This window comes from Mugil cephalus, chromosome 15, assembly GCF_022458985.1.
Source record: "Mugil cephalus isolate CIBA_MC_2020 chromosome 15, CIBA_Mcephalus_1.1, whole genome shotgun sequence".
Taxonomy (NCBI): domain Eukaryota; kingdom Metazoa; phylum Chordata; class Actinopteri; order Mugiliformes; family Mugilidae; genus Mugil; species Mugil cephalus.
In genome coordinates, this window is record NC_061784.1 from 300,517 (window position 1) to 327,424 (window position 26,908).

At 40.2% G+C, this 26,908-nt stretch overlaps 1 protein-coding gene across 8 annotated transcripts in view; it reads right to left on the reverse strand.

Moving 5' to 3' along the window:
• The window catches only part of LOC125020698 (angiomotin-like), a 101,386-nt gene that overhangs the window by 26,762 nt on the left and 47,716 nt on the right, over positions 1–26,908 (reverse strand). For 7 of the 8 annotated variants that reach the window (XM_047606133.1, XM_047606136.1, XM_047606138.1 and 4 more), the window contains 3 exons: positions 12,302–12,394; positions 10,949–11,094; positions 10,636–10,785 (listed from right to left, as the gene is read on the reverse strand). In XM_047606133.1, coding sequence (XP_047462089.1) covers positions 10,636–10,785; positions 10,949–11,094; positions 12,302–12,394 — 389 coding nt within the window. The remainder of the gene's footprint in view (positions 1–10,635; positions 10,786–10,948; positions 11,095–12,301; positions 12,395–26,908) is intronic. The other variant, XM_047606134.1, reaches the window with a different exon arrangement.

Sequence of the window (26,908 nt, forward strand, 5' to 3'; positions counted from 1 at the left end):
CTCTGACTAGATGAAACATGGTGTGACTGCATCACTATTTTTGTTCAACAGCTTTGTTTTTGTTTTTTACCTTAACTGGGTTGTGGAGGCAGTATATAATTATTGGGAAGAGGAGTTTGACTGTGAGATTATTCAATTATGTTACATTAGTATTGAGACGTCTGCAGTCAGGTCCTCTCATGTGAGCATCTGTCTGTTAGCTCAGTAATTCAGACTATTGTCTATTGCTAATGGTAAATGGCAAATGGTCTTACTTTTATATAGCGCTTTTCTACCTATTGGTACTCAAAGCGCTTTTACAGTCAGACACATCGACCCATTTGCTCACACAAGCACACACACACTGTCACACAACAGTGCTATGCACTGGGAGCAACTGGAGGTCCAGTGTCCTGCTCAAAGACACACCGGGATGTGGCACATTCTGGGGATCAAACTGCTAACCTCAGTCACAGTCACCCCTACACTCTAAAAACTGATCAATGATGGGACAGAACACGTGCTGGGTTATTTTGACCCAAGTGCTTGGGTTAACCCATTTAAACCAGAATTCTGGATATCTCATTTGACCCAACTCAATGAGTAAAAGTAACCCTATTAACTGATTAAAAATAACCCTCCCAAGCAAAATGATGACTACATCCTGAAACACCAAACGTTAAATTGTGAAATTCAAAGGGCTATTGTTATAGTTAGCTAGAGAACGTTAGCTTAATTTAGCTGGTAAAACAGTTGCTAACTTAACTTTGTTAATAAGTGTCAAAGAATAAAAAAAAAACATTAAACTCACTTACGATCCATGATTGTGAATTATATTAAGTTAGAAACTATTAAAAATGTACGTAAATATACAATTTAACCTACTAGAAAAATCTTGTGTCTGAGATGCTCTTCACTCTCCTTCTGTTCAGTCACTCAGATCCAGACAAAACCGGATTTCAACAATAAATGAGTGGGAAAAATGAATGAACCAGGATTTGGGTCTAATTACCCAACCAGGTGTTTAGCTGTAAATAAATGAACCCCCTTTCCCCACTGTGTGGAGGACACAGTGATTTGTTCAACTATCAGCAGCCTTTTGAAGGATCAGGGGTTTGACTGGTCCATTCATCAGGTTATCAGCAAACTACAACGTCACCTACAGTACGTGATCACATGCAAGGGAGGAAAAAACAGGCATGCAGCTCTAACAGTGGGAGGTCCAACCCTGGACTTTTGCTGATGTGATAGGAAACAAAAGCAAGTCAACCCGTGTCTGAAAAGGCTATGTCGACCAGGGATTTTTTTATGTGAAAGCAGTATAAGATAGGAATTTCAACATATAGGGCCTAGGTTTGTTACCATAAAATAAGCATTGCTTGTACAGTAACGTTACAACGTTGACCCGCTTTTAACGTGCCGAGTACTGACTGCAATCTGTAAGAAACGCCAATTAGCTTGCTGTCAAGTTTTTCCTTAGTTGAGCTTTAAGGATAAGGTCATGTTACTACTGCTTGTTCCTGTCATAATATGATACGTGATATGTGCTGGCTGTTCATAGACACTTTTTTAATCTATGCAGTTAGCACTGTTTTCTTACTGCCATTGTTGCAGTGTTCTGCAAACTTGCTTGTAATTTAATATTTCAGATGTTGAGATCTTGAAATAAAAGGTCCGAAAATGTTTTCTTTGTCGTCTATTTAGTTCATTTTATTTCCTCAATAATTTTTCTTGATTGAGAAATCGGTCTGGGCTCTTGTGGGTTAATCAGTACCCTGCATGCTAATATATGTTCCGTTCACAGTCAAACATGTTGATGCACTGGCTCAATTTTGATTAATCAAAAATCTGTGTAGTAGTATCGTCTGAAGATGCTCTTGCGTATTTGGCATCAATTGAACAAAAATTGTGGAAGGGTATGGATTTAACACGTTATACAGTTTTTGGAGTGAGTGATGGTTAGATATGTTCAACATTTTCTTATCTTCAGACATAATACTGTAGGAGATGTTTCTTTACCTGCTTGATAGTTTCAACTAAGACGCCAATCTTCCTGTCATTAGTCCTCAAATTAAATTCATTATAGACGTGAACTTAAAAGCATTGTTTTATTTTATGGCCTTGGTGCCCTGGCTATTGGTCTTTGTGCCCTCAAAAATGACAACACAAAAAGCCAAATGGACTTGACCCTAAAATGACGAAATTCCAGGCCTGAATACAAACATAAATACTGGATGCTTTGCACAACCCTAGAAGGTACCATCTAACCTTAGACTCATTGCAAGAAAGTTACCTTACAGATCGCAAGAAAGATGGAGGACTGTAGCCTGAGAGAAGCAACCACAAATTCCCTAGCCCCCGAAAGCCTCAAAGGTTCCACGAACCAAGGCAAAAAAATCCAACTCAAAGTTCAACTCTGGATTTTGTCAAAGGTCCATTATTCAAAAATAAAACAGAAAAGCGTGATTTGGTTTTTGTAACATTTCACAGCCTTGGAAAAAAAAATAAAGAAGAAAAGAACACCATTCAAGCTACTCACTGTAATGGTCGTGTTATTAAGTCAGACAGTCAGTAGTCAGTCGATCCGGGCTGGATGGACATGAAAATGTGGGTTCATACTGTACTAAACAAATGAGCTGCTGCCCTGACGTTACTTCCACGCACACTCATTCTGTGCATTTACATGCACGTGAAAAAAAAAAAACGAATTATTACCTTAACTGGACTCCATCTGAACAACTTACAACTTACAGTACATGTAAAACTTACTAACATCAGAGTTCTCCTTATTCGATTAATACATTCAGGGATGATGGAGGAAATGAGAAATAGAAGCAAGTGAGCTGGAAAACGCCTGTGTAGGAGGGTAGCCATGGCTTTCCTTTAATAAAGACTGTTCTGAAGACTGTATGACAAGACAGGTGATGAGCACAGCCCGACCACTAGGGGCGCTGCTGTGCCCGGTCAAGCAGCGTACTGCTGGTTTTCTGAGAGAGAGAAGTGGAGACAGTCGGGAGCAGGGTTATTTTGTATATAGAGTGGACAAAGTTGTTGCACTGAATCAGGTGGTTGTTATTAGATGTACGTCCAGAGAAATGTGAGTTGAGATATGTTTGACTACCAGATGCATATTATTGTTGTGCTGCTACACGTTACCTGTTAGATTCAGGTTTATATCTGCTGCTAATGAGTGTGTCTTGTCTCTGTAATGATTACGGGTGCTAATTATCAACAGTAATGATACGAACGGTCATTTATTTTATATTATTCCGTCTCTTTTCTTTCTTACTTATCTATATGTGATATACACATAATTCTGGTGATTGTGTATGTTAGATTTCATTTGTTTGAGGAAGTTATTGAGATGCTAAGGGTGATTATTATTATTATTATTATTATTATTGTTGTGTATTTTGTTTTTAATGGGTATTATTATTTCTACTTATTTCAGAACCACGCATATAAACACACCTGAACAGCCATATTTGTAAGGGTGACTTTCAGTTGAATTAAAGCACCATAAACTGATCAACTGTCTCATCCTTGTCTTGGGGGAACCTTGTGGACTGCGTTCTGACCGACGCACATTTCGCGATTGCGAAGCAGAGAAGCCACTCAGATTTCTATGAGACTCTACATTACAAATGGTCCTTCGAGCCGGATAAGGTAATTACGAAGTGAAAATGGCTTATGTTCCCCCTAGTAAAGATGTTCGTCCATGCCGCAGAGTGCGCCAACCCGGATGGATGGAAGAATATGAAGGGTACGCCCTACCGCAGGTTGCGAGCTACACAGGACATGCTTCTGCTGTGAGTGAGGAGTCTAACTGGAGCAGGGAGAGAGAGGGATTTGCCGAGATGACACCCCTCACCCAGCGCCCTACTGATTACATGGGGACACCTCTCAGTCACATAGGAGCCGCGCCACCTGTGTATGTGAGCACACCACAGCCATATCATTGCCCACCTGCTATAATGGATGTACTGCAGCGCATACAAAAGGATAATAGGAGGTTGCAGCTGATGGTGACTGACATGCTGACATGAAACGCCAGATGGACAGCAGTACCACCAAGCTTGCAGTATGCACTGCCGCATCATCTACAAGACAGTCATCCACAGCCAGTAGCGCAAGATAGCTGCCCAATACCACCACCGCCACCCCCCTCACAGGCTGCACCATCTTACCCACGAAGGGTGCTGCACCGCCCGCCTGTAGTCCAGGCCACTACACCAGATGACAGCTGGCCATTGCCTCCCCCACCAGTAACATTTCCCAGTGGTGCTGATGAGCCCCCAAGGGTTCAGCCCACACCCTCTCCGAAGCCCACTAGTCTTGTGGAGGATCTTAGAGAACGTCTGCAGCATCTGGAAGCACGCCTGTCCCCAGCTCCATCCATGCTATCAGACGCTGATCAATATGATAGTGTGCTATGGTCAGTTGCACCCCCACAACGGCTAGCCTCACAGCCAAACAGCAATGAGAGGACATACAGGGGCCCGACGCCTTCGATCCCTAAGTTCACACGCGACGACCCAAGAGAGTTCGCCAGATTGAAGCTTGACAATATCCTTCCTGCTGACGCAACAGAGATGTTCAAGTACCAAATGCTCTGTGACCACCTCAAGTTGAAGAGGCCCTCCTGATAGCTGATTCATACACCAACTCCTTGTTCCCCTACTCAGGCACCATGACCTCGTTGACCAAACATTATAGTCAGCCCCATCAGCTGTCTCTACAGCGGATCGCAAAGCTCATGGAGGGGCCTGCTGTCTGGGTGGGTGACACAGTGGCATTCACAAGGTTTGCCCTGAGAGTCCGAGCTCTAGTTGGGATGCTGGAGCAACTGGGTGAAGAAGGGCACATCGAGTTAAGGTGTGGGTCTCATGTGGCCAGATTAATGAAGAAGTTCCCCCAAGATCTCCGTGCCAACTTCCGCCGCCACCTCCACGTCAGAAAGGCAGGAATCCCGTCTCTGATGGACTTCGCAGAGTGCCTGGAGTATGATTTGGAAATCCAGGAGGGCGGAGACAGGCTTGATAAAATAGAGGATGTCCGGGGGGGGGGAGGGGCCAAAGAGAGAAGGCGACAAAGATAAGAGAGCCGCTAGGAAGACCATGATCGTGCTGCACGGTACTGCACATGACACGGCACCCCAGGGATGTGCAGCCGAAGCTTCACATCACCAAGAGGCCCCAGATAAGCCCAGATAATACTGCCCTTACTGCAGCAATACGCTATACTTCCTAGACCAGTGTCTGAACTTCAAGCAATTGACCAAGGAACAGAAGACGACCTGGGTGAAGTCAAATAATTGCTGCTGGCATTGTGGATGGCACTACCAGGCCGCCCAATGCCAGTTGGATCCTATGCAAGATGTGCTAAGGGAAACACCTCGAGGCCTTGCATGATGTCAATCTCCGGCCTGGCAGAAATGAATGTGCTGCAGAGAATGGCACCAGTGCAGAGTTGAAGTCAGCAACAGATGTTCTGTACCTGGATCGGCGTGCTTAGGATTGAGAGGGCCTTCACAGCAGGGGAGCTAGGTCTAGCTGAACACTCTTATCCCATTAAGGGACTGCAGCACAGATATAAGCACCTCAAGACACTCCCCCCGCAGCCGTTCAAAGATGCCCACCCACTTCTCCTGATAGGCTCAGACTGTCCACACCTGGTTATGCCTATTGAGCCAGTCCGTCTTGGTCCACCAGGGGGCCCAGCTGCGGTAAAGACCAGGCTTGGCTGGACACTACAAGGGCCAGTCAAGTCTCTCCAACAATGCAACCGCCCACAGCAGTGTCTGTTTGTGTCCACCACCTCCCCAGCAGCTGAGCTCTTTAATCAAGTGGAGAAGCTCTGGCAATAGGATACACTACTGTACAGAAATGAGAAGTTGGTGACTAGGTCACGGAGGGAGCAAGAGGCCATAAACCTTCTAGAGGCAAAGACTAAGAGAGTGGAGGTGAAGGGAGTACTCAGATATGCCACCCCACTGTTGCATGTGAGTAACATTCCTATGCTCACAGCGCAACCTGAAGCGGTACTCCCCAGCCTACGTGGTACAGAGAGGCGCCTCAGCAGAGACCCCGTGAAGGCAGAGGCATATCAAGCTGAGATCATGAAGCTGGAAGAAGAAGGCTATACAACCAAAATCAGTCAGGAGCAAGTAAAGACCTCCAAGAAGTCGTGGGTTATTCCCCACCATCTGGTGTCCCACAACGGGAAGAACCATATGGTGTATAACTGTTCCTACTCCTCTAGGGAACACTCCATTGCGGTCAGCAGTGACATACAGGGAATGTTTTACCGGGTGAGATTGCTTCCCGAGGACCGGCCCCTGCTGCGCTTTCTCTGGCGCAACCTACAGAGAGACTCCCCACCTAGCGTATATATGAGTGGCAGGTCCTTCCCTTTGGGACTACCTGTTCACCATGTTGTGCTATATACGCTCTACAGAGGCATGTGCATGACCACACCAACCCAGGGGATGCAATTCCGTGAGTCTGTCGACAACCACTTCTATGTGGATAATTGGCTACAGAGTTTCCCCTCTCTAGATATGGCCAAAGACGTCACAGACAAGCTGAGGGGACTGTTAAAGGAAGGATATGGATATGGTCTTGCTCTTATATAGCGCTTTTCTACCTACTCGAAGGTACTCAAAGCGCTTTTACAGTCAGAGACACATCCACCCATTCACTAACACAAGCACACACACATTCACACACCAGCGCCAGTTGCACTGGGAGCAACTGGGGGTTCAGTGTCTTGCTCAAGGACACTTCGGCATATGGCACACTCGGGGGATATATTTCTAGGTAATTTAATTCTTTTAAAATGTGAAAATGTTTCTAATTAAATGTTAAAACAACCTGAAAATTAGGCAAAATCTTGTTAAAATTACAAGTATAGACTGTATTTTAATTATAGAAAATAACAGTATTTTTACGAGAAAGTAATTTTCTGTTATTTCACAGTATTTTTATGGCGCCACAGCTGCCAGAAATTTTTAGGGTTTTTTGGATTTTCTTTTTTTTTTTTACAGTGTGGTGTTAGTTTGTTGTGGTTATTTCACATTGTCCTTCATTTTTGTTGTGTCAAAAAATTGTGCTCTGTTGGAGTCCTCTTTTGTTTTACCTTACCGCAAGACGCCTTACAGTAAATACTTTTTATTTCCGGTAAAATATATTTTGTTGCGTCCTCTTTTCCCCCCGAGACAAAGAAAGGTCGTAACAGCCTGCAATGTTACCAAAACGAGATAGTGACTGGGCATTGACTGGATACACCTCCCCTGTGGGTGAAAATGGAGCACATATCATCTAGCCCCTCACTCCACTCTATAATCACAACACAACTTCCTCTCAAAGTGCATAACTTTACACTAAACCCAGTAGTGGTCGAGTCTGTCAAAATTTGGGTTCAGTTCCGCAGACATTTTGGCCTCAACTTAAGCCCCCAATCCACAATAACCATTTGTGTCCACCTTCATCAACAGATGCTACCTTCCTCCTGTGACGAGATAAAGGCCTCAGGTTGGAGATCTCTACAGAGATGGTGTTTTCAACTGCGTCACCTCTTATTTCTTCAAATCAGGCCAACTAACCTAATTTTTCAAATCTCCCCCCAGGTTCACAGACCATGCAGAAACATGTCACCTCCTCAATTTAAAGCTAAATAATATGCATAAAATGGACATGGGAGCGGGAAATTAGGATGCCAATATCAGATATATAGTGGGGCTGCTCTCTCAATTTAGTTCATACCTCCTCCATAAGCGCAAGGCACAGCCTCTCACAATCTAAAATCATATTTAGAATACATTATACAAACACTAGACTGGACAATATCTACCCCGAGAGTGGAATGGGAATAGTTCAGGCTTTGTTCAAAGAATATTTCAAGATGAGCCTATCTGGAAAATGTGTCAACCTTTTTTGCTTTTCTCTTCAATATGGCCCTGTCCCTATACCCTGTCTGTATGTATAGAAACCAGTGATTTACAGTCCCCTCCAAAAGTATTGGAACAGCAAGGCAAATTCCCTTGTTTTTGTTGTTCACTGAAGACATTTGGGTTTAAGATCAAAAGATGAGTATGATACAAGACTTCAGAATGTCAACTTTTATTTCCTGGTATTTATGTTTTTATGTGTTAAACAACTCGGGACATACCACACTTTATTTGAATCCACCCATTTTTCAAGTGAGCAAAACTAATGGAACATGTGACTGACAGGTGTTTCTTGTTGACCAGGTGTTGACCTTAAGGTCTGATTGTTCAAACATTAAATAGCTCCGCATGACTAGTCTACTTTTTGCCCTTGGTTGAAACCTGTAAAGTATGTATTTCTTGTTAAAGAGGATAAACCAACATGAAGACCGGTGAGCTGTCTATGGGAGAAAAGCAAGCCATTTTCAAGCTGAGAAAAGAAGGAAAATCGATCAGAGCCATTAGACAAACATTGGGCATAGCAAGCACAACAATTTGGAATGTCCTTAATAAGAAAGAAACTACTGGTGTACTGAGCAACAGAGGTTGAACAGGTCAGCCAAGGAAAACAACAGTAGTTAATTACAGAAATACTGCAAGAGCTGTGAAGAAAAACTCCAAAACATCAGTAAGTGACATCACCAACGACCTCCACAGTGCAGCGCTGAAGGTATCACAATTCGTTGTTCGAAGAAGACTCAGAAAGTAGAAATATAGAGGCCATACCAAAAGATGCAAACCACTCATCAGTAGTAAGAATCAGAAGGCTAGATTGAAACTTGCAAAGAAGTACAGAGATGAACCACAAAAGTTCTGGTATTATGGACTGATGAGACCAAGATTAATCTTTACCAAAGTGTGGAGAAAGAAATGAACTGCTTATGATCTGAAGCATACAAGCTCATCTGTGAAGCATGGTGGAGGTAATGTCATGGCTTGGATGTGCATGGCCGCTTCTGGAAAAGGCTCATTAATATTTCTTGATGATATAACTGATGATGGTCACAGCAGAATGAATTCCGAAGTGTACAGAACCCAATTGACCATGCATTTCACATCCTGAAGAGGAGACTGAAGGGAAAAACCCCCCGAAACAAACACGAAATGAAAAGAAGCTGCGGTAAAAGCCTGGAATAGTATCACAAATGAAAAATGCAACAGTTTGGTGATTCGATGGGTCGCAGGCTTGAGGCAGTCATTGTAAGCAAGGATTATGCCAACAAATATTAAATGTTATTTACTTTAAGATTATTTGTTCCATTACTTTTGCTCACCTAAAAAAGCTGTGGTGTCATACAAACGGTGATATATTCTAAGTTTAACACATCTAAATGTGTTAAACCAGGAAATATCAGGAAATAAAACTTGACATTCTGAACCCTTGTCTCATACTCATCTTTTGATCTTAAACCCAAATGTCTTCAGTGAACAATTTTTGCTGTTCGAAGCAGACACGAAATCCATAAAAGGTTCTGAAAAAAAATTAATAAATAATTTATTTTGGCAGGTCACGCCTAAATCAATGGTTAACAGCTAGCATCTGCATCAATCAGCTGATGACCTCACAGCCATTTAAATGCACCCTACCTTGGCCTTGTTCCCTGCCCCCTCTGCTAGCCTTTCAGCAACCCACCTTCTCCCTAGCTCCTCCATTGCACTACATCTCTCCAGTGAAATGCTATCGCATTAGCATTATTCTGCGAGATCTACCACCGATTTGGACCAATTCAAGTTAGATATGGAGCTGTTTTACGTGCATGATCTGCAGGGCATACATCTGGAGGTACAGTGCTGTTTTGTCTCTGTGTCATGTCTGTGCATTTGACACACAAGTTATTATTTATTGACCTGCACAAAACACTGATCATAGCTCAACACTGGAAGCTTCCACATACACCATCATTTCTGGTAATGAAGTAAATAAAGACACTGATTATTGAGACACATGGCTCCTTACACATTCATGTGTAAGGATTCATGCTGACCGTGATAACATGACCTACATTTTTCAATAACAGAATCACACTCTTAAGCTCATAGTTAACATTTCCATTTGTTAATACTTGCTCAGATTTATTTATTATTTGGTTAGTTAAGGGCTACAAAGACATAATATTTTGAAAGGCTCACATTACTAATTCAATTCAATTCAATTCAGTTTTATTTATATAGCGCCAATAACAATACAAATCGTCTCAAGACGCTTCACAAAAACCAGTCTGCAACCTCCAGAGCAAGCCTGAGGGCGACGGTGGCAAGGAAAAACTCCCTTTTAACAGGAAGAAACCTTGAGCAGAACTCAATTACTTGATGTTTTTTCCTTTTCAGGTGAGCATTTATAATAGCAGTTTGTTTCTTCTCAATGAATTAGGGAAAACTTGGAAAACACACATGTGGTCAGAGATCGAATCTCTCATATGTGATTCCAGTGTATCTTGGGGGGTGTTCATACCTGTCTTTTATGCTGGCCACTTGTGAATGGATTGCCCAGATCACATTCTAATGCAAGGTTTGAATTGGCCCTTAGAGATAGCTCAGTGTTTAGTTAGCTGCACAGCACAAATCTGTCTGATTGCATTTGATCACATATAACAAGCATACATCTAGTGTTCATCCCTCTTTCACAGCAAAAGATCAGATGATCACCAAGTAATGGCCTGTTATGATACCTGCTGCATGCGTAGTGACTCAAGCTCTCTCTCCAGTCTTGTACGTAGTCGGTGTTCAAGTTGTTCTCTTTTCTCACAAGCCGCCTGCAGCTGGGCCAAAGCCTGCTGCATCCTCTCCACCTTCTCCACATACACCTGCTTCTTCTTCAGCTATATAGTGTGAGAGAATAAAATAGAATACAATGGCACGAGATGGCTGGAAATTTTAATGAACTGACCAGAGGTAAAGTAACTAGCATAGTTGAAGGTGCAACTTCAACACTATTCCAATATCTAAAATTCAAGCTAAAACAAATAACAGTAATAGTCTTGCCTCCTCCTCCAGCTTGACCACTTTGGCCTGGGCGTTGCTGAGTGCTTGGTCTCTGATTTCGATGTGTCTCCTTTGATCCTCTGTGGCAGAACGCAGTGCATTCAGCTCCATCTCCAGTTTCTCCTTCTCATGCAGTGTTTCTTTGTCTGAACACACAGTAACAATAAGTGTCCTTTCCACTCATTTCATAAATGGTTATTGTTAGGGTTAGGTCACAGATCAGCCACAGTACATTTCAATTCATGGTGATGGATGATTCAATTCATTCATCATATATTCATTCATTTTGAAATTTCCTCTGATGTTCTGGAGTGGTTAACACAGAATTTGTACTGGGTATATACAACAAGGCAAATTTCAAATACATATCCACCTCTTCTGTTATGGACAAATTAAAAAATTTCCTCTACTCTCTTCTCTCTATCCTCTACTTTCTGTTCTCTGGCATCGACGTCCTGTCTTCTAATTTCTTCTCTATTACTAGTCACGCATGATACCTCTTATATTCTCAAACTGTCCTGTAACATCATCAGCTACATCTTGCATTCGTATCATTATCAGATTCTATATGCTTTAGTCACATGTATGTATCTATGACAGATGTATGTTTATCTCGTTTCTCCTCTCTTCTGTCTTTTTTATGTTTCTAGCTGGCTGGACTTAGGTAGATGCGTCCCTCCATATGAGCTGGGTTCAAGGGTTCTTCCTGTTAAAAGGGAGTTTTTCCTTCCCACCACCTTCATGCTTGCTCTGGAGGTTTCAGGCTGGGTTTCAGACTGGATTTTGTAAAGCATCTTGAGACAATTTGTATTGCTATTGACGCTATGTAAATAAAACTGAATTGAATTGAACCTGAGCTATTTGGTTGAGTGTGTGCTTATATTTATCATAGGTGGTAAATATAAGACACAACATATAAAAGACATTTTTGAACCATTAAACTACACTAAGCATATCTTTGAATGATAGAAACACGTTTTAATAATGGATTGTGGATTGTGTTCTTTATCCTTTTTCCCAAGACGGACTGAAGAAATGCTGAAACATGTATCAAATTGATGGACAACATTAAGACCTTGCACTGACCAATCTAAAAAACTAAATATCAAGTTCATCACCTGGTCAAGTTTTTGAAATTTCTATTTTTTATCTGTGCATAAAATCAAAAGTCAGACAAACAGAATATTGATTTTTCTCTATTACATTCATTAACAAATTATGAAATAGGTTATTTTCCCCCAAATTTAAATATCTTCCATAATTGGATGATCATTGGATCTAGACAAGGACACCTAAAACTGTGATTGGCATGCTAAACGCTCCAAGGTCTGTATGTGTGTGTGTAGCACTTACTCTGTGTGAGCAACTGGGAGATGGTTTTACGGTTGTCTTCCGAACCGTCACACTCTTTACTAGCAAGCTGCTTATTGGCTGTGTCCATGCGATCTTTACAACAACAGCAAACAACACAAATGCTTGATTTGGACAAACACATGGAAGATTCATAATATTTAAAGGATAAACTAATGCTACAGGACAATACTTCCCTGAATGTGCTGTAATCTTAAGTCACAGAGCTTAGCAAAGTCCATACACATTCGACTTAGACTTGGACAGACTTTAATGATCCACAAGGGAAATTACTTTGTCACAGTAGCGTCGTTGTACATAAAAGTACACACTCACTCTCTCAGTAAACACAAAAAAACACAAGAAAGATACAATACATTTTGTAATTTTGTCTGTTTACCAAAACATATTCAAGATACAGTTATATAATTAATGTGGAGTTTAAGTGCAGACTCTAACCTTTAACTTGAAGGTATTCAAACTAATTTAGGAATCATCAATTCATCATCAATTAAGCAGGTAAAAGGTCTGGAGTTGAATCCAAATGTGGTATTTTCATTTGGAAACTTCTACTCTGAACCCACAACATGCGGTTGAAGGAGATCTTTATAAAAGTACAACAGAACATCCTTAGATTGGAAAAAGAAGAAATTCATCAGAGAGACTGTGGAAATGTTAAGAGTGGCCAAATCAACAGGTTGGTACATTCTCAGAAAAAAAGCCAACTGGTGAGCTCAGGAACTCAAAAAGGTCTGAATGTCCACAGAAGAAGAAGTGGTGGATGAAGTGGTGGATGATCGCAGGATCCTTTCCACTGTGAAAAGAAACTCCTTCATAATAACAGCCCAACTGAATTACACTCTCCAGGAAGTAGGTGTATTAGTATCTAAGTCTACCATAAAGGGAGGGCTTCATGAGAGCAAATTCAGAGGATTCACCACCATTAAACCATGAATCAGTGTCAAAAACAGAAAGCCCACCGTGTTGAACAAAAATAAATACATAAAAAAATAAAAATGATCTAAAAAAAACGGTTATCTTTTGGCAGCTGGAGGCACAAAATACTGTGAAACAACAGAAAATTACTTTCTCATAAAAATATGGTCATTTTCCATAATTAAAAAACAGTTTATAGTTTATAGTAATTTTTACGTTGTTTTAAAAATTAAATTACAAACATTTTGACATCTTAAAACAATGAAATTATCGATAAATATGGTAAATAAATGTTGTAATGCAAATAATAAGATTAAATTTACATAAATGTAAATGAACTGCTGAAACCTATCCCAGTTGTCATTGGTTGAGGTACACCTTGGCCAGGTTACCAGCCTATCACAGAGACAAACAACCATTTGCTCAGTGCAGGGGTCTGCAACCCGCAGCTCCAAGGTCACATGCAGCTCTTTCGTCTCTCTTGCTGTGGCTTTCTATAGCAAGATGTGTGGAGTAAGGACGCTGATGCTTTCACTTTTCATAAAAAAAAAAGCAACAGGCCTATTTACTCTGCATTTAATGAGCAAGGGCTAAACAACTGAATGAGATTGAATGCCACACCACTCACAGTCATGGTTTTACCATCAACCAGAAACACTGAACTCCCACAGTGCATTGCAGCACATACACTCCTTGCTATTGAGTATTTAATTCAAATGTATTTAAAATAAAATTCTCAATTTGAATTTATGGTGATCTTGTAACATTAAAATAAAATGTGTTTATTTATTGTCGCTCACAATATACGTCACAACTGCTGATAGTTTTAAAGTTCAATTTAACTGTTTAATTTCTTAAATAACAGACAAATAATTGTAAAAATACGGTACACCTGTTAATTTATTTTAATGTTTATATATACGTGTGCGTGTATTTTTAAACGTTTTTTGTAAAGGAACAGAAATATTGAGTTTTTCACAGTTTTTCACAATTATGTTGTTTTACATTTGACATGCAAAATCACAATCTATTTTTGTAATTTAAATGGTATTTTAAAAATACAGAAAAGTATTTATTTATTTTTTTTACAGTGCAGATTGGATTGGTCAAAATACATCAGAAGAAGCCAGCCCAGTCTTGGAACAGCATTCTTTGGACGGATGAAACTAAGATGAACAGCTAATGATCCAAAGCACACCACATCTTCAGTCAAACATGATGGAGACAGTGTGATGGCATGGACATGCATGGTTATTCCCCCGACCAAACTGTTAAATCAGCCGTCTGGGAATATTTTGGATACACGAAAAATTACCAGGGTGTCATTTTTGAGGACTGCTTGCCAGCATGTAAATCATGTAATAAAGGTAAATACACAATAACATTAAAATACGTCAATGTTTTTCTAATTTTACATTGAATTAGTAGGAAATGTTAGCGTGTCATTTGCAATTAATTGTGTACGAATAGGCTACGACGCGGGGTCGCCTTTCAATGTAGCGTGAGGTCAATGTTATTTTGGTCGGACAATCTCAGGGTCAGTGTCTGTGCAGTGCTTTCTCCCATCTGTGCATAAACGTTGGGCTTGTACTTTCAGCTCGATCCAGTGCTTGTACACTTGTGCTTCTAGTCCGTTTCATGTTTTACTAATTTGTTTCTGTCATTGTAATTTAAACATAAATAAATTAACCAAAATAATAAGTTTTATATATGGCCACATAAAATTAGACAAATGATTGAAGCGATTAAAAATAGACTTAAACATCTGGTATAGATGACAATTGATGGCTTAAATAATTTAAACAATTCTCCTGGGGGATTAATGATTGGTCCTATATAAATAGATACGTAAATATACAAATACAAATATTGGGTCATATAATTAGTAATATTATTTATATTTTGGCATTAAAAGATAGAAATAAAGGAAACTTTAAGATCTTAAGGAGTGTTCATGTGATTTTACATGTGAATAGAGTTGTGAAATCAATCAACTCATAATAATCGTGATTATCATAATATCGTGATAAATTCTCTGACAATAATCGTACTAAGGAAAACTATAATCGTGACATCCCTACTGTGGTGTATAAGGATATGTGTTATGCTCATATTCACCCAAATGTAGCAATGTTGATTAGATGGTGCTTTTTAAAGCAAGTGTAGGAAAACATTTTATTCTTCCCTGACCCACCAGGAAGGGTCACTTCGTCGGAAAGTCCATGATGGACAGGACTGTTGTTGTTTCCTTTGAAGATTTCTGAGACTATAAAACAAAGCCATAAAACAAGCTTTTAGGCACATTGCTGTGCCAACGAACAAGAATTTAATACTTTTCACCAACAGGCAACAGAGATAAGAACAACCAGACTTCTCAGCGCCTGGACCACCTGGAGATAAAGATCGTAAATAAATTAAGAACTGCAAGATCTCTCTCTGACTAGAACTACAAACTACTAAATGTACGCTTGTAACCAAAATTACAATGTTTAATACTCAGCTCGGGATTTGTGTCAATTTACAGTGTTGTTTGTTTTTTCTGTCTTGAAATTTGGCGAAGTTAGATTAAAGTATTTTTAATCATAAGTCTCTACCATTGAGCCATATTGCCATCCAGAGGCTAGTTAAAGAACTGTCTTTGGAATGTAATTTTAACAAGTCATACTATTATAGCATATTAATATATTATACAAAGCAAGACTGGTTAGCCTAGCCCGAATATAATCTACCTTTCCTTCTTGTTGTTATTAGTCAGCATTGCTTACTATTATTGTTCAGTTATATGAATTAGGATATTGAGGAAAGTCGTAGAAATTAATGAATATTTCTGATAACGTGTTTTAATGCCAATATGATGTTTCATTCATTGAAAGTGTTTGATTTCATGTCTCTGTCATCCTACTTCTGAGTTTAACATCGTGAGAAGTACAATCGTTAGTTAATACTCTCTTATAATTTATACTGATTTAGAGCAGGGACCGAAAGAAAGAGAGCAGAGCCGGTGCTTGTCGACTAACACTAGCCGACAAGCTCACAGCACCGGCCGCCGGCAACAGCTGACTGTGTTAAATGTCCGATGCCGTAATTGACTGGGCAAACAACAAACAGTCGATCAAGTTGTTGACACAAACACCGAACCTTTATTAATCCATTGGGATAGGGTGAAAGTGGCGAATAGAGGTGTCACAGACTGGAAAACTAAAAGCCAAGCCAAGCTGACAGCTAAGGGGCTAAGAAGTTACCAGTGAGCGTGTTATGACAACGGGACGCCACGCCACCAAAAAAGAATACGGCACAGGTCGAGGAGGTCGACGATATTCAAAGATTGCTCGACATGTTGACGGAGATGAACCTGGTGGAGGAAGTTAAAGCACAGAGGCTACAAATCATCGAGAAGGACAAGCGGATTAACTTGCTGAAGAACCGGCTGGAGCAATATACCAGAATGAATGACATCATAATTACCGGCTTAGAAACGAAACGTTGTTCATATGCACGGGCAGTGACAACACGGAGGACGCGTCATCGGTGGAGCAACAGATGGCGGCGTTTCTCCGCTCAAAGGGAATCAAGTTAGACAGGGAGAACATCGAGGCCTGTCACCCGCCCCCAAAGGGGAAACGTGAAGACAAAACCGGCAATGATAGTTCGGTTTACAAATAGGAAACACAAAAACGAACTGCTGTTCAGGGAAGACGGCTGAAGGGATCAGACGTGTACCTCAATGAGCACCTGACGGAGAAAAATGCGGACATTGCCAGAATGGCTCTCAGAAAACAGAAGAAAATACAATCTACATGGACTTCACACTGCAAAATATACATCAAGTTAAATGGAACACCAGAATAAGCCAAAGTTCTAGTCATCAAGGAGCTGGAGGAGCTGAGCAAATATCAATGAAACGTACAACAATAAGGTAAACTTAAACTACAGCCATGACAACTCCTGATAATAAACACACCTTAGAACTAGAAAACTTTGTATATACAGAACATAAAATACAAGACATAGAACACTGATCCGGATAACAACTTACTCAATGATATAGGAAACAGCTGCAGTTATTACACAGATGAGCACTACAACGCAACTTTCCAATCAAAGCATAACATATCAATCATTCACTTCAACAGCATGAGCCTATATGCAAACTTCCACAACATTAAAGAATATTTGAGACCGTTTAAGAACCCATTCAACATCATAGCAATTTCAGAGACATTGATCAGCACTGACGGTGTGGACTTTGAGATGGAAGGTTATGATCTAAATCATATAAACTCAGTGAAAAAGAGTGGAGGAGGTGTGGCAATATATGTAGACAAAGGACTGAAGTATAAAATGGTGGAGAGTATGACATCAGCTGTTGATAATCTGGTGGAGTGTATCACAGTGGAAATTTGTATGGAAAAAGCAAAAAATATAATTGTGAGCTGTTTGTACAGAACTCCAGCATCAAGTAATGATATATTTGAAAACTGGATGGAAAACATGTTTTCTAACTCAGTGCAGAAGACTGTGTTTATCTGTGGGGATTATAATATTGATCTGTTTAATCCAAAAAAGCATAAAATGACATAAGATTTCATAAATACAATGTACAGTATGTGTTGATACCCCAAAATCACCGAACTTAGTAGAATTACTTCTCATTGTGCCACATTAATAGATAACATAGTATGGAAAACAATACAGAAAGTGAGCTTTTATACAATGACATCAGTGACCATCTGCCTGTATTTATTGTCTATCACTGTAATTACTGGAAACCTAAGGATATGAATCAGCTAAAATACAAACGGGTAAGAACTGAAGAGAACATAAGGACACTTAAGAGTGAATTACTTAAGAGAATACTTCATGTTATAAAAATAACATGAAGGGGCTATGGAATGTACTGAATACTATTATTAGGAATGGAGCTAAAACAAAAACACAAGCTACCCTGATCATTATTGAAGAATGACAGATCAATAAATAATATGGAAGAAGTGGTAAATGGCTTTAATAGATTCTTTGTAAATGTAGGACCAGATCTGGCAGGAAAGATTCAGGATCTAGACACCTCTGGATGGGCAGAGGCTGCTCGATGGGAGAGAAATCGTAAATCTATATTCCTTGGTGCAGTTGGCATAAAAGAGGTCATAGACATTGTAAGGAGAAGTGAAAGCAAAACCTCCACTAACTGGAATGATATCATGACTTTAATAAAAAAAAAAAGTTATTGAAGATTGCAGGACCATTTACTCATATATGTAGTATGTCTCTTCAATCTGGTAAATTTCCAAACAACATGAAAATAGCTAAAGTTATACCTTTATATGAATGTGGGGATAGACACCATTACACAAATTACAGGCCAGTTTGTTTACTCTCTCAGTTCTCCAAAATCCTTGAAAAACTGTTCACGGCAAAATGAGACAACTTCACTGAAAAACACAAACTTTTAGCTGACAGTCAATACGGATTCCAGAAAGACAGATCAACATCACTGGCATTAATGGAAGTTATTAAGAAAATCACAAATGGCAAAGACAATAAAAAACATGTTATGGGAATTTTCATAGATCTAAAGAAAGCATTTGACACAATAAATCACGACATTCTATTCAACAAATTAGAGAGGTATGGTATCAGAGGGTTTGGTTTGAACTGGGCGAAGAGCTACTTAAACAACAGGCAGCAATTTGTAAAAATTGGAGATCACACATCTGATTATTTACCTATAACATGTGGAGTACCGCATGGTCTGTTTTAGAACCTAAACTGTTTATAATGTATATTAATGACTTATGTAACATACAAACATCTTTTGCGCCGGGGACAATGTACAGCAGCTTAGAGACAATCACAACCAAAAGGAATAAATTAAAAAGGTGGTTTAATGTAAACAAATTGCCACTGAATTTGAGTAAAACAAAGATCATGTTATTTGGAAAATGTAAGTCGAATCCTCAAGTTGAATTGAAAATTGATAACATAACCATAGAAAGAGTTTATGAAATAAAATTTCCTGGTGTGATTGTTGATCATAAAATCTGCTGGAAACCACATATTAATCACGTCAAAGCAAAAATAGCAAAGATTACTGCAATTTTGGGGAAATCAAGACCCATTCCGGACTGTAAATCACTACATACTCTGTATAATGCACTCATACTTCAGTATCTGAGCTACTGTGTGGAGATATGGGGTAATACCTACAAATCTAACCTACAGCCGTTATGCACATTACAAAAACAAGCAATAAGAATCGTCAATAATACGGGATATCTTGAGCATACAAACACATTATTCATAAAAGCACACACTCTGAAATTCACCAATCTGGTTAAACACAAGACTGCACAAATCATGCATAAAGCAAGGCATAACCTTCTTCCGGGTGAGGTACAAAATATGTTTATGGAAAGGCAGGGTGGGTATTACCTGAGAGGGGAAATGAATTTTGAGAGAGTAAATGTGAGAAGAACTCTGAAAAGTATGTGCATAACAGTCTGTGGGGTGCAATTGTGGAATGGTCTGGATAAGGAGCTCAAAAATAGCACCAATATAAAACTGTTTAAAAAATTATATAAAAACATGTTACTAAAAATATATGAGAATGAGGACAGGCAGACTATATAGGTGATGATGAAATTGAGAATAAGACTGTGACTGGTCTTCTTGTATTTTGTTTATTGGTTATTAATTATGGAATGATGGAGTAGTGACAAAGGGGTGGGAACTAAAAAGGTTGGCTTCCTCCTGCTCCTTTCTGACCATTCTTTGTTTATTGACTTACTACTTGTTCTTTAGGACACTAGAGTTAATTGGTTTTAATGACTTTCTATTTTTTTCTTTCTTTCTTTATAATTTTTAATATGTTCAGAACAAGGACTAGAGACTAGGACTAAAGACTATGAAAGCACTAATATGTAAATCAGTCTTCAGAAGTCAAAGCGTCGACGACATAGAAGCAAACTTCTGAGCTGAGCTCGCATCGAAAACGGCGCATTCACCATCACTTCTTGGCCGCAATTGGCCACAGTGGGCAAACGAAGTGGACAATGAAAATGCCACTCACTAACTTTTGTGCTGCTCGGATTAAAGATAGTCTGTGCCAATTTTCCTGAGAATCGGAAAAAAATTTGCGACCTGTGGATCTTTTTAAAGGTTTTTGACAAAATCCAATATGGCAGACAAATTCTTGCGATTGCGTGAAAAGTTTTGCCAGATGCTGAAAGGGGACATTCCACAGTATCAGCAGACATGGAAATCTACCCTGAAATCCTAGCACGTCAAGAGAAAAGAGCAAAAGCGCAATTTGTTGATTACAGCGCCCCCTAATGGCCAAATGACACCAACGTTTTCCTGCGCATTTCGGACGGAGTCTTGAAGAGTCCGACCAAGTTTGGTCCTCGGAAGTCAAAGTGTCACCGAGATAAATGCAAACTACCTGTTTGGCGGCGCTGCCGGCAACAACGATTGGCTAACACGAAAAGTTGGCATGAACTATCAATGGGGCACCCCAAAGTACCTGTGGATGACACAAAGTAATTTCAAATATAAACCCATCAAGAGATATGAGCAAAAACCATGTTTTTTCTAATTACAGCGCCCCCTAGAGACCAAACAACACCAAATTCAGTGTGTCAACTTGGGACCGGGTCAGGACCCATTGTGCCAAATGTGATGTCAATATGTCACACTGTTGCGAAGATATGAGCTCACATCGAAAATGGCGCCTTCGCCTCTGATTTCGATTGGCCGCAGCCGACGAACTAAGTAGAAATTAAAAAACCCATCTAGTAACTTTTGTGCAGCATGCTCTGAAGATAGTCGGTGCCGATTTTCGTGAGAATCGGACAAAATTTGTGACCCATGAATCTTTTTAAAGGTTTTTGACAAAATCCAATATGGCGGCCAAATTCTTGTGATTGCATAAAAAGTTTTGCCAGATGCTGAAAGGGGACATTCCACAGTATCAGCAGACATGTAAATGTACTCTGAAATCCCAACACGTCAAGAGAAAAGAGCAAAAACGCAATGTGTTGATTACAGCGCCCCCTAATAGCCGAATGACACCAAATTTTTACTGCGCATTTCGGATGGAGTCTTAAAGAGTCTGACCAAGTTTGGTCCTCGGAAGTCAAAGCGTCGCTGAGATACGAGCAAACTTCCTGTTTGGCGGTGCTGCCGGCAACAACGATTGGCTAACACGAAAAGTTGGCATGAACTATCAATGGGGCACCCCACAGTACCTGTGGATTTCACAAAGTTATTTCAAATATAGACCCATCAAGAGTTATGAGCAAGAACCATGTTTTTCTAAGGCAAATGGCACGAAATTCATGGTGTTCACTTGGGACCAGGTCAGGACCCATATTGCCAAATGTGATGTCAATATGTCACACCGTTGCCAAGATATGAGCTCACATCGAAAACGGCGCCTTCGCCGCTGATTGCGATTGGCCGCAGCGGACGAACAAAGTGGAAATTAAAAAACCCATCTAGTAACTTTTGTGCGGCTTGATCTGAAGATAGTCTATGCCGCTTTTCGTGAGAATCGGACAAAATTTGCGACCTGTGAAAACTTTTGAAGGGCTTTGACTAAATCCAAGATGGCGGAAAATCTACCATGACGCATTTTGACGTCATAGGGTAAGCTGAACTTAGCATGATCCGAAGATTACAAGGATACCTTGTTTGTAAATTTCGGGCGTATGGTTCAAAAGTTACGTACACAAATGTTAAACTTTGACCCGTTGGTGGCGCTAGAGCGTACTTACTGGCAACATATAACTCAGTCAAATTAAATATACCACTGTCCTTAAGCTATGTGCAAAATTTCACAACTTTTAACGGTTCTATGGGCTGACATAGACTCCAATGGCAGAAGAGAGCGGAATAATAATAAATATAGCTGCATGCAGCAATGAGGGGTCCAAGCAGTTATGGACTCCATACAGCAAGATGAAGACATGGGGAGATGCAAAAAACCCGGCCGTCAGCGATTCATATGAAAAGAAACTAGAGGCAATTTGCATTTCTTGCAGAAATGCACTGTGAATGCCTTCTGCCGATTCACCCGCCACACCTGTGGAAATCTGCGCAGACACGCACATTGCGGCGGCCATCTTGGGAATCGCGCAATGCATTGTGGGACGCGAAGTTTCCGCCGCTCCCTTCCGTGACATATGTTCGCAACGAGAGTCTCTGGGTTATATAAAATAATCCTCATTCGCATTCATAACAGTGGCTGGATACAATCGATGTGCCGTGTGCGGATGTAACAATGATCGCCGATGTAACTCCAAGTACATGCTTATGTCTGTAGATGTCTTGTTAAATGTTCCCAATTTGATGAAGATGTTTTATATCATGTAACTGTTATGGATGCGTTGAATGTATGTGTAAAGCTTCGGAAAATTAAATTGACGCATGTTGTTACTAGCTTATGTAAGGATAAGAAAGCAAGTGTGATCATTATATCATAAACTGTAATGTGTTATTATTAAATATATCATTAACACTGTGTTGATTATTAATATCAATCCGTTTTGATAAATGCCTTCAAGCCTTTCAATGGCGTTGCTGCATTTTCAATTGGACCAATTTATACAGTATCATAAATATATGTCAGACATTTCTAATAAACCAAAGAGATTAAAAAACGGTTGAGAATTCAGTTAGTAATGATGATGGTAATCGTTGATAGACCTCTGCCTCAGTTCGGGTGCGCATGCGCACTGATGTACCGCTGAGTGAATTCTCCGGTCGTTCGCTCTGAAGCAGTTTCTTGTCCGAGCTGTAGTGTATCGTTAAAGTTGAACAAAATAACACGTAACACAACTGATGCTTACTCTCCCACTGATTGTGATTGGGACATAATGCAACGAACGTAAAGGCATTAAACGTGTGGTTCACGTTTCAAAGGCTGGGCGAACAGGTGACCACCGGGCTCTCTCCGAGGGGAGGAGGAGAGAGGGAGACGCCCGACCAGCATGAACTAAAACACATCATGGACAATTCAGAAACAAACGACTTACGTCGCGAAAAATTAACATTTCAGCATGAAAAGTAATAGCACTTATATTGTGAATGCGCTGCATCTGGGAATATAATTTACATGTTTATAGGACAAAATTTGTGAGATTCCCTTGCAAAACACATAGCAGCCGGGCGGGGTCTGGAGATGTGTCGCTAAATTTCATTTCGATACATCAAATCGTTCCCGAGATATGACGTCACATCCTGTCTGGAACCTTGGCAGTCAATTTTGATTGGCTGTTGCGGCAAACGGATTGGACAATGAAAGTGCCTCTTCGTAACTTTTGTGCAGCTCAGTCTGAAGATAGTCTGTGCCCATTTTTGTGAGAATCAGACAAAATTTCTGACCCGTGAAACTTTTTAAAGGTTTTTGATGAAATCCAATATGACAGACAAATTCTTGCAATTGCGTGAAAAGTTTTGCCAGATCCTGAAAGGGGACATTCCACAGTATCAGCAAACATGAAAATGTACTCGGAAATCCTTATACATCAAGAGAAAAGAGCAAAAACACAATTTTGTTAATTACAGCGCCCCCTAGTGGCCGAATTACACCAAATTTTTATAGCACATTTTGGACACAGTCCCAAAGCGTCCGACCAAATTTGGTCTTCACAAGTCAAAGCGTCGCCGAGATACGCGCAAATTTCCTGTTTGGCGGCGTTGCTGCCAACAACAATTGGCTAACACCAAAAGTTGGCATTAACTATCAATGGGGAACCCTATAGTACGTGTGGATTTCACAAAGTCATTTGACCCATTGGTGGCGCTAGAGCGTACTTGCTGGCAACATGTTACTCAGGCAAATTAAAGATCCTACTGTCCTTAATCAATGTGCAAAATTTCACAACTTTTTACCATATGGGTTTATGGGCTGCCATAGACTCCAATAGCAGAAGACGGAATAATTATAATAATAATAATAATAAGAAGAAGAAAACGTAGAAAAACAATGGGTTCCTCGCAGCTTCGTTGCTTGGACCTCAATAAGAAAACGTAGAAAAACAATGGGTTCCAGCAGCTTCGCTGCTTGGACCCCAATAACACTAACAAAAACAATGGGTTCCAGCACCTTTGCTGCTTGGGACCCCCAATAATAATAATAACACTAACAAAAACAATGGGTTCCAGCACCTTTGCTGCTTGGGACCCCCAATAATAATAATAACACTAACAAAAACAATGGGGTTCCTGCAGCTTCGCTGCTTGGACCCCCAATATTAACACTAACAAAAACAATGGGGTTCCTGCAGCTTCGCTGCTTGGACCCTAGTAATAAGAAAATGTAGAAACGCAATGGGTTTCTCGCAGCTTTGCTGCTTGGACCCCAATAATAACACTAACAAAAACAATGGGGTTCAATGGGTTGTCAGTGCAGGGATCAGTAAATAATAAGTAAACATATGTACAAAAGTCATGACACACACACACACAACAGTGCTGTTCTTGGTCTTAGAGTAGCAGTAGAGATCCATTAGCAAAAGCAACTGTTACAATATTCTAGTGTGCCACAGATGATGTTGAAGATTACTTAAAGAGAGCAAAACAGAGATTGGATCTAGATGCGCATGTTCAATGCCAGGCCTGAACACACATACCCAAAACTGGCCATTTATGATTCGACTGCCCAGATTGGATCTTAATGCAATCTTAATGAAAATGAGTACAGCATATGGTAAGATGGTAAATAGTAGTTTACCTGAAATGAGTATCGAGTACTTTTGCCGAGTACAAGTAATATACGAGTGATACGAGTCAATATCTGAGCTCGGACTGAATAAAAATCCTCATTGGTTATCTGTCTGTGTCTGCATTCTGTGTAGGCACTGCACACCTCCCCTACACACACGTGTTGCTGTGTCCCGCTCTGCTCATTCTGACACACAACAGCTCTCTGTCTCTCAGGTTCACTGTATTTCCCGTTAACGTTTAGAGTTTCTTCAGCTTCAGGTTTGTTTATACTGTGGTTTGTACTTATCAACCAGTGGAGGTCTGGTAAGCGTGGGTTCGTTCGGACGTGGGGCAGATTAATGCGGCTTGTGTTGCGTCTCTGCCTCCCGCCCACTTCCTGTTTAGGCCCCGCACATTCCGAGTAGAGATACAGATAATTCGTATGGTTAACAGATACAGATAATGCTGTACTCGCTCATCCCTAGTAAACAGGCAATAATCAGTAGAAAATAGATGTTTTAAAAGACGTTATTGATGTAAGAATAGAATTTATGGAAATGACCAATTTGCTCAGTTTATTATGTCTTTTTGTGAATGAGAGCCCTTGTGGTAGGGCTTGTGGGTTGAATAGTGGCATCTTATAAATGATGATCATGCTGCTGCATGACTCATGTACGAAGCAAACCACACAGGAGGCAAGTATAAGTAACTCCGTACTCTCTCACCTCTGAGGGACCTGTTGAAATCATACACCTGGCACACCTCTATTTCTAGCTTGTTCCTTATGTTTTCTCCAGAGCCTTCTGTTGAGTCGTAGATGGTCTTAGAGAGGTTTTACCGGATTTTGGTTTCAAATTTAAGTGGTCTGTACCTAGCTTCAAGAGATGCAAGAACACACTTAAAAGCTCCCTCACTTTTTTTGTGTTACTTGCTCCCACCGAAAACAAAAAATCTTCCCATTGCTGCCTTAATCTATCTTCTTTGGGAAGTCCATGCAAAGATAATAAGTGTCTGCACCCCTGAAACACTTTCTGTTAGACATTTTGATCACACAATACCAAGCAACAGCTTTGTAGTCTGCACCGTATACATGGTGGGAATAACATTGGACATTGAGGCCTGAGCCAGGTGAGTTGCTATGTATAGAGCTTCCCCTGTACCCAAAATGAGACTTTCGAAAAACTTGCGCGTTCAGCAGTACAGAGGTGCCTGAAACTGTGCCCGAAGATTACTTCAACACACGCCTATCTTATGATATCACACTTCCACGTCCTCTAGAACAAGTATCCAACATTTTAAACATATTTATAATTCTGAAAAGCAGGAAGAGCATAATAGGTCCCCATTGACGCATCTTTCATCTTTCCAGTTAAATGAAAAATAAAGCCTACACAGAAAAGCTTGACAAGAATTTACTTGACTATAATTTACAAAACATAACTTTTGTCTGACAACTGACCACTGAAAATACATTTCTACAAAGGAATGTCAATTAATTTAAGACAAATTTTCAAATTTAAGACATTACATAAGGAGAAACTTCCTCTAAGGTGAATTCGGCTGAGCCCCAGGCAGTTGATGCCAGTATTTCACAATTAGTGACTGTACCATAAAGATTACTGGGCCTGGTCCAGTCATTAATTAATCTGTATTCTGGGGTACAATTACACAATGAAGACAGAAGAATACTCTGTAGAAACAGGTATTTTTGCATTACAAAGAAGATTGGACTAAAATTGCAGTGTCCAGCTGTGCAAGCCCATCTACACAGTGCTGTGATTGCAGGCAAAAGTGAATCTTCTAAACTATAAGGAGGTCAATACCAAATACTGTAAATAAGAGTTAGATGAGCAGTGGTAAACGTGTAAATGTAATCTATATGAACAATGAAGTCTTCCAGTAAATGTTTTTGTTGTGACCATGGATACAAAATTCCATATACAGTATGGGCATATTTAATCAGAAGCTCCA